General features: G+C 37.2%; 1 protein-coding gene across 1 annotated transcript; it reads right to left on the minus strand.

Moving 5' to 3' along the window:
- Nucleotides 1-4,532: 4,532 nt before the first annotated feature.
- LOC128217997 (uncharacterized) lies at nt 4,533-7,895 on the minus strand. Its single transcript, XM_052925486.1, has 2 exons — nt 7,062-7,895; nt 4,533-6,282 (listed from the first exon to the last, which is right to left on the minus strand). Exons 1-2 carry the CDS (start codon nt 7,394-7,396, stop codon nt 4,929-4,931), a joined length of 1,689 nt encoding a protein of 562 aa, XP_052781446.1. The 5' UTR covers nt 7,397-7,895; the 3' UTR covers nt 4,533-4,928.
- Between the last annotated feature and the right edge of the window lie 1,781 nt (nt 7,896-9,676).

Genomic DNA, 9,676 nt, shown 5'->3' on the forward strand with positions numbered 1-9,676 from the left:
TCATGCATCACGTGTTTTAGACAACGGTACCGGTCATCACGTGATCACAACAGTTGTCATGGTGATTCTGATGACCATGATGGATTGAATGACTTGGAAGACGCTGACTTCCGGGTCGTCGAAGAATACCGGGTGCTTGTGAAACTTTAACGGGAGTACCCAAAATATATGTGTGTCCAACGCATAGTACGAGAATACGCATCTTGTGAGAGTGACCTAGACCGAATCAGATGCCAGTATTTTGAACACTTAAAACAAACAAGTGAGGATTTTCCATTTGACCAGAATGCAGAGTTGAAACGCCGGATGACATCGCGCACAGGTGAACCAGTTGCTGTTCGGCTAGCCCAAGATATTTTTTACATTCTTGAAGTGACTGAGGGTGGGGACTTTAGTGTGTTGAAAAATATGATTAGTGCTGGGAAAGTGCGTCGTGCATCCGTTGCCCAGCAGCGAAACAAGAGTTGTTCGACTACAAACCAACAAAAAGAGAAGTGCACATGTGCAAATGAGTTAGCTTTACTCAAAGACAATATAAAACCTGTGCTATCAATTCAAATTATTTGTATTTGTGCATTTTATGATATCAATCTACATAAGCAAACATGAAATTAAGGTATCCAAATCTACCATTATGTAATTTGTGAATGCCAGGTGACCGCATATTATTTAAATATCATAATTTTTTAATGATAAAAGATTGCAGCATTGGTCAGCTTATGTAAGATTTCAGTTGAAATAAAGAACATACATTTTAACTGTTGTTACTTTAGGTACATTGTGATTTCAGTCATTTGTTAATATGTTAGTAATCAGCAAGCGGTAGACGCTCTTATGATACCTAAAATATATTTGAAGACATGTAAGCGTCATCAAAATACAACATTACCACTATTGACATGATACAATTAATATTTTATTATGAAGCTGGTACCTTAAACATTCTGTTTTAACAGAGTATGATTGGGCATTTTATTCAAACAATGTGTACATATTGAACTCCACAATTTAGATTTATCTATTTAGTCATATATTGCCTGTTCCGTATTGTACGTTTGTTTATTGCTAGTTAAGACTGAATGAAATGTGGAGTAATAAAAACATAGCAATAATTATAACTGTTGCGATTTACAAGTGACATGATATGTGCAATTTCAATTCTCTGTGTGGTTTCACAACTTTGTACAAAATGTAGCATACAATATAAACTTACAGTTATATAAGTATGTGGTTGAGTTATTCTTTTTCAGTCTCGTGAGGAAAAATGGATGTGATTTCTTAAGGTTGTTCTTTTACATGTAGCTTAACATAATCTCTACATTGTTTTAAAATGAATGATCTATCTTCATTGAAGGAATATTGTTATGTTATGGACAATCTGATGTATTTGCACCTTAACTTCAAAAACATAGAATATGTTTGAATCACGAATCATCTCGTAATAAACATGTAAATTGAAATTGTTTATATTGTTATATTTGAATTGTTACAACAGGCCGTGAAAGACTTAAATCAACATGCATCAAGTCGTCGCCGCTCGCCAGGGGAGATTACTACGTAGGACGTTTGTAAACATAAAAAGTGTTAAAGTACCGTGTCCCTCATATTTAGGGGAAAAGCTGGGATATTAAATCAATACTTCCATTAAATGGAAAAAAGGCCGTTCTAATTTAAGACTTCTTTATCAATTAAAGTACATATTTTTTTTAGAACACACACAGTACTTCATATTTTATCGTGCAACGTGGAAACTATCGAATGCATTCTTCTGCAATTTATGAACTTGTCCCTAAGTCGGAGGTATGTTTTTGACAATATCAAATACACACTTATAAAGAATGGTTGTCCTTTGCGTCAAAGTGATCATTTTTCCCTCGTAATTGTGAAATATTAAGATAAGCTGTTTCCGGTAACGGTCGGATCGTTCGGACTCCGCATACTTTAACCAGCCCAACTGCGTGCAGGCCCCGATAAAGACATCCATCCCGTATTTAATTCTTCAAACTAAACCAATTATGTTTGTAAAATGTTGACGCCAGAACCGCGTTTCAGATGTTCATTTAACAAAAGCGCAAACGTTAAGGTCCATACGTGGATGTGGCTGCACCTTCCATCATAGCGAATGAATCGTCGCAACCGTGACTGTCGATGTTGTACGTGAGATGTAAGTCTGAGTTTAACGGATACTCGATATTAAACCTAAGATGTAAGACTCAATCTTACCGAGATTGCAGAAGTTTTATATGATATGTAGGACTCAATCTAACCGAGGCTGTCGATGTTAAAGGTAGGATGTAAGTCTCAATCTAACAGAGCTGTCTATGTTAAACGCAAGATGTAAGTCTGAATTTAACCGAGACTGTCGATGTTATACGTAACATGTATGTCTTAATCTAACCGAGTTGTCGATGAAAGACGCGAGATGTATGTCGCATTCTAACCAGGACTGTCGATATTATACGTGAAAGGCAGGTCTCAATCTTTTCAAGACTGTCGAAGTTAAACGTAAGATGTAAGTCTCAATTTAACCGAGCTGTCGATGTTAAACGCGAGATGTAAGTCTTAACTTTACCGAGAATGTCGATGTTACACGTAAGATGTAAGCCTCAATCTAACCGAGCTGTCAATGTTATACGTGAGATAAAAGTCGCATTCTAACCAAGACTGTCGATATGATACGTGAAAGGCAGGTCTCGATCTAATCAAGACTGTAGATGTTATACGTAAAATGTAAGTCGCATTCTTACAGGGACTGTCGATATGATACGTGAAAGGCAGGTCTCGATCTAATCAAGACTGTTCACGTTATATGTTCGATGCAAGTCGCATTCTTACAGGGACTGTGGATTTGATACGTGAAAGGCAGGTCTCAACCTAATCAAAGCTGTCGATGTTATACGTGAGATGTAATTCGCATTCTAACCGGGACTGTCGATATTATACGTGAAAGGCAGGTCTCAATCTAATCAAGACTGTCGATGATATACGTGAGATGGAAGTTCTGGTTTTGGTTTGTGCTTTGGAGGATCTATCCTTCAAAATTGTTTAAGTATAGGTTCAAAACCTGATATGCTTTTTTTGAAAGATGAGTTGACTATTGGTCTTGTGCACTCAATTACCAACATTGAAAAAAAGAAATTGTTCCATTATTTTTTCTAATGCAATGCATTGTGTGCGAATTATGCAAGTAATTCTTCATTATAGTTCGATTAAATAAATCAAACTGATGGTGTTCGAAAAGTATTAAGTGCCTGCGTATTAATTGGCGCAAGAACGAGTTTATTCGCCTCTTTCTTAATGAGTTTACAAAACGGAAATAGCATGATAAAAAAGAATACGTGTATATGCTTGTTAATAGGCAATACATACTTTTTTATATATACACACGAATATGGAACATTCTACATTCTTCAAATAAAACATTTATATATGATTATTCACATAATTTGATGAATATAAATTGTCCAAAATATGATAAAATAAAAGGATTCACAAGATGCCATTGAATTCATTTCACATTAATTACAGCCAGCGGTCTAAACAAAACAATTATATCTGACAATACTGCAATGTACTATGCAATAATAAGAAAGATCCCAGTTCGATAGTACCAAATCAAACATTGTTTTTAGTTTCACTTTAACTTGATAACAAGAAGTGTGTCTTTTTCGCCACCAAAAATCAAAGAAGAAGTGCTGCTGCTGAATAAAAAAAATATTCGGTCCGCACACTCCGTCTTCTTTCCTTGCCAGGGTGGCAAACTTCTTCTTCCCGTCTTTGTCAACCTGAAGCATTGTGTCAGAGCAGCAGACGAACACGTGTCCAGCAGGTTTCACGTGTACTCCGGTAGGACATTCCATGTCGGGGTCAGTGAGTAAGGCCAGCTTGTAGCCGTTGTTGTCTAGGGTGATCAGATGATTTTTATAGTAGCTTGTGATGAAGATTGTTTCCCAGTCGTTACTGATGGCACATTTCCGAACCGTCCAAATCCCAGACTTGTCCTCGAACAGCATCTTCACCTTTTTTCCTGACATCGTGTAGACGGACAGGGCGTTACCCGGAGAGATGTAAACGTCCATTTCGATGTAATACGTCAGATGTAAGTCTAAACCTAACCTTATCTGGCAATGTTTTACGTGAGTCAATCTAACCGAGACTGTGGATGTTATTCGTGAGATGTAAGTCTCAATCCAACCGAGACTTTCGATTTAATACGTGAGATGTATTTTGTGCTATTGGTTTGTGTTCTTGAGAACTTATCCTTTAAAATTTATTTCAATATACGTTCAAAATCGGGTATGCATTCTTTAAAATACGATCTTTTATGGTTCAAGTAATCCCTATTACTGACATTGAATTATGAGTTTTATTAATTTCCTATTGCATTTAAATCTATTGTATTTAAATTGACAATATTACGGTGTTCTGAATGAAAGTGCCAATGTTTATATTGACACCAGAACGACTTTGATAAAGAGTTTATTCGCCTCTTTAAGGAGTTTACAAAACGGAGACAGCTTAATAAAAAATACTTTCATATGTTCGTTTATAGACAATATATACACGAAAATTGAACATTCTACATTAATCAAATAAAACACACACACACACACGCACGCACGCACGCACGCACGCACGCACGCACGCACGCACACACACACACACACACACACACACACACACATACGCACGCACACACACACACACATATATATAAATTATATTTCACGTAGTTTGTGGGATATAAATTGTCCAATATATGATACAATAAAAGTATTCACTAGATGCATTTCGATTCATATCCGTAAATTACTTATAGCCAGCGGTCTAAACACTTATATGATTAAGACAATACTGAAATGTACTTTGCAACACTTAAGAAGATTCCAGTCCGATAGTACCAATTCAAACGTTAATAGTTTATAGTATTAAATTAACTTGATACCAAGAAGTGTGTCTTTATATCCACCAACAATCAGAGAAGAAGTGCGGCTGCTGAAAAATAGATCACGCGTTCTGCGTACTTTCCTTGCCAACGTAGCCAACTTTTTCTTCCCGTCTCTGTCAACCTGCAGAACTGTGCAGGAGTTCCAGCAGCAGACGAACACGTGTCCAGCAGTTGTCACGTGTACTCCAGTAGGGGTTTCCATGTCAGGGTCAGTGAGAGAGGCCAGCTTGTTACCGTTGTTGTCCAGGGTGATCAGTTGATGTTTACTGGAGTTTGTAATATAGATTGTCTTCCCGTCATTACTGATAGCACATTTCTTCACCGTGGTACCCCCAGACTTATCCTCGTACAGCTTCTTCATCTTCTGCCCCGACATCGTGTAGACGTATAGAGCGTGACCGGAGGAGATGTAAAGCTGGCCCCCATGTTGCGCTGCGGCATAACATTTATGGGTGAAGCTTAACTTCCTCGTAGTAACGAGTTTCCTTTTCGAAGCATTAATGGAATGAAGTTCATTGTCAATACAAACGGCCACTTCATTTCCGTCAATGTGGCGCACGTCCCATGGATTTCCTGGGACGTCACAGTGGTCGAGCAGCCTGTACTCCTTGTCCAGCAGCTTCACTTTACAATTATTCCAGTCTGCTATGACAAATTCTCCACTAGGCAATTCACATACGCCTTGGATATCACATCCATATTTGTCACCACTCATCTTCACGTTGTACTCCTTGTACTTTGCAACACCGAAGACTTGGTTTGGATCGGAAAGATCTTCTCGCTGTTTGGTCATTACAGTTTGTTCGTCAATCGCTCCAAACGTTGTTATTGAAGATAACAGTTCTTCTATAAGGTTATTGGCTTGAAATGTTACATTGTAACACTCGATGACTGATATGCCACGAAGATGATCGTTTGCTTGTGAAATCATATCCTGGCTCTTTCTGTACGCAATATATGATTTTGACTCGCTTGATTTTGCTTTGGTTTGAAAAGTGGTAATCATGTTTTGCAGTTCGATAGTCATTTTATCACATGTTTCGATATCTTCCTTAAGGTTTTTTTCAAATTCAGTTATCATTCCGTCCAAGTCCTGTAAAGCTGTCTTCTCAATCTTGTCAAGGATTTCGTTGATCTTTTTACGTATGGTTTTAATTTCATCAGAAATGGCTGCCCGCGTCTTTTTCAACGATGTCGTATTCTTCAATCGTGCTTCTTTCATCAACTCGAATTGCTTTTGAAGTTCAGCTATCTTCTTTGGAATTTGTTGAAACTCAATATTTCTCTGAATACCTTTTGCTACATCTGGAATTTGTTGGATTTTGGAGCATTGTCTGAAACAAAAAAGTTGTGAAACAGTTGTTATCAGATCTGCATAAGCTGTATATAACCTTGCTTATGTGGGAAATTGTTATAGAAAAGGATTTAAATATAACGCAAGTAACCAATAGCGGTTCCAGGGGAGGGGATGCGACCGTTTCCCCCCCTCCCCCTCTTAAATCGCCCAAGCTTAATTATTAATGTTATATAGGAGAAAAAAGATCATGTAATACGCCCAAAAAGCATCATTCAGGGCTAGAATTTTATATGTTTTTCTTTGGGAAACCAAACCCCATGAAAACCAATTAAATTTCGGTTCTGAGGGAGTGGCGCAGATCAAACGGCTACGCCCCTGAGTAACGCCCACCTCTGACGTCGAATCCTAGAGCCGCCCCTGGTAAGTATAACTTATATACCGGTTTGTGTCTTAAAGACGCACAATATAGGTTGATGCAAAACAAGATTTTTCATTTGAATTTTAATTCATTCTTCTTAAATGATCAAAACCACAAAAAGCGTATGATTTGTTTTCAGATTAAGACGATAATACAATATAAATGTTATGTTGGCACATTTTTAACTGGGGAATTTATGGCCAAGTAGCTATTTATTAAAAATACCGTTTATACGTATAAAGGCTAATGTTGCTTTTTTTAAATCTACACAACTCATATGCTTTTTTCTTTAATCATTAAAAGTCGAATGAGTTAAGTATTATAATTTATAGAAATTAATATATTTTTGCACCAGCTAATGTTGAGTGCCTTTAAATTGCTGTTTTGTTCATACATACCTGTGGTCAATGGCAACGCATACAGAACAGCACAACTGGTCATGGTTACCACAGACCAGCTTTAGCGCCTTCCCGGGGTGCACCCCACATCTCTCCAGGGCGTCCGTCACCCCTGGGGCTGCCTCCCATTTCTTCACTTCCTTCCGGCCGAGCACCGCATGCTTCTGATATAAACCGTTATGTTTTGAAACACAGTTTTGGCAGTAATATTTTTTGCATTGAGTACAATAATGGTGAGCTTCTGTGTTAGATCCTTTGTTTTCACACGGAGAGCAGGAAAACTCGTAAATGAAATCACAGCTTCTCAGAATTGATGATTCAAAATAAGATGCCATTTTCTCTCTTGAGTTTAAAAATGATTCACAAACTTGTTCAAACAGTCAGTTTCTGTTCATTTTGTAACTAAGAAGTTTATTATTTTGTACTGGGCTGATACGAAGAAAACAAATATTTCGATCAAATAAACACTGACATATAACACGATTACAAAATGATAAGCGTAGTTACAACCGTGCTTAATTTAAAATATTTCTTCAAATCCAAAAATGTTTATTCCTGTGTCAATATTAAAACTAGTTATCGAATGTCGAGTGGGCCTTTCCACACTCGGTTAATTGTCGATCCCGGGGCCTGCCGAAGACTTTCGAATAGTAACGATTGTCTATCCCGAGCTGACCGGAGATTGCCGAATAGTTGTAGGAAGTACTTTAACTGTATATTTTAAAGCGAATTGAACCATTTCCACGAACAATAACATTGAGTTCTAGTGCTTCTCGAACCCCAACACCAAGTATGGGAAGATATTGATGACTCCAGATATATTCCATTTTCTCTCTGGAATTTAAAACGAATCACGAACTGAAACAAATAAATGTTCATTCAATCACATCTGTCTATTGTGTAACGAGGAAGTAAATTGTTTTGTACTGTAAAGAAGAAACCACAAGTCACGACAATAAAAAAAATTATGCATAGCATCAAGTCGGCGCAGTAAAATCAGAAGAAAAACGTGCATGTGGATAACCAAAAATAAGGTTATTATTTCAATGATAACATGCTGGGTATACCTATGTACGAAGGACATTATGGGTGAAAATATTGTTACAATAGTTTAAGCCCGGAATTACAAATATTTTGGTTTTCCCAAGCTAATCCTCCGGTACAAACAAAATTTTACCAAAAATATACACACGTTACTTCTGAAACAATAGAGTCAAAGGTCTAATACATGGAATTCATTTTTTATTTGTATCGGCATGTTATGTGAATTCCGGGCTTTATATATGGTATTTGTTTTTGTGAACACACTTTAGTCTTATGAGTAAATATAATGGGGATAGAAAATACTATACATTAAGAGGGAATTATCTGTAATTCATTCTTTCGAATGACATTTTCAAAATAAACAAATACGCTCAATGTTAATATTTCAAAACTCGCTTTTTGCTGCTCGTCAAGGGAGATTACTGCGTATGAGTTTTAGAAACATAAAGGATATTATAAAAGTACCTTGTAACCTTCATCTATTTCGGGGAAAGTTGGTATTTCAAATCAAAATTTTCAAAAAATGATAATCAGGGCTATTATGTTTAAGGTTTCATAACCAATTAAAGTGTAATGTTTTATACAACACATTAAACTTCATATTTTATCGTGCAACGAGGAAGATATCGAAAGCACTGTTCTGCAATTTATGAACTGGTCCCTTAGTTGGAGCAATATCTTGAGCAATATTAAATGTAGTCGGCGCCGACTAATCAATGTCACACTGACATATTGCACGATATCCAAATGATAAGCGTTGTTACAACCGTGCTTAATAAACAATCATATTTGTCCCAAATCTAAACACATTTTACATGCCGAGATTTAGTCCCGTATCAATTTCAATAGTTGTTATCGACTGTTTAGTAGGCGTTCCTACACTCGGAACGCACAACGAAATACGTATATCCCGAGCTTGCCGAAGACTGCCGAAATGTCACGATTGCCCATCCCGAGCCATTTGGAATTCCTCGGCCTTTGTTATAGAAATCAACCTCGGATGTATGCCGGTACATCTTTAGACGTAGTTCGTTAAGTTTTAAACAATTATATCAATTAAATGTAGAGTTTAAATGTGCATTTTGTAAGTTTCAATTGATTACCAGTGACGTTCACTAGCAGATCCGGGGGGGGGGGGGCACTCCCTACCCGCCCCTACAATCGTAAAATATTAATATTTAATTCAGTATAGAGAAAAAAGTAATAAAATACGTTAAAAACACACCTTTGTTGATCTTCTTGGAGTTCAACCACCGCCCCCCCCCCCTCGACAGCACTTTCGACCAAATCAATTTCGGTTCTGAGGGTGGGTTTCAAAAGGTTACGCCCCTAAGTTGCGTCCCCTCATACGTTGAATCCTGGATCCGCCATTGAAGTGAATTATTGCATACATAATTTAGACTCCCAAGTTAAGACAATAAGCATTTTCTGCTTAACTGAAATTACTACGCGATCAACTTGCAGTGTAGAAAAATGTAAAGATTTTTGACATTGTAAACCGTAAATATACATCCGATGTAGTTTTCTGATCAAAAATGGCCGTATGTTTCGAATGATTCTGAGAAAAGCCG

This window comes from Mya arenaria, chromosome 14 (genome assembly GCF_026914265.1).
Source record: "Mya arenaria isolate MELC-2E11 chromosome 14, ASM2691426v1".
Classification (NCBI taxonomy): Eukaryota; Metazoa; Mollusca; class Bivalvia; order Myida; family Myidae; genus Mya; species Mya arenaria.

Coding starts and splice junctions, on each gene's coding strand:
- LOC128217997 (XM_052925486.1), bottom strand. CDS start 7,396: ATGGCATCTTATTTTGAATCATCAATTCTGAGAAGCTGTGATTTCATT. Junction 6,283..7,061: donor TGCGTTGCCATTGACCACAG/GTATGTATGAAC, acceptor TTTTTGTTTCAG/ACAATGCTCCAAAATCCAAC.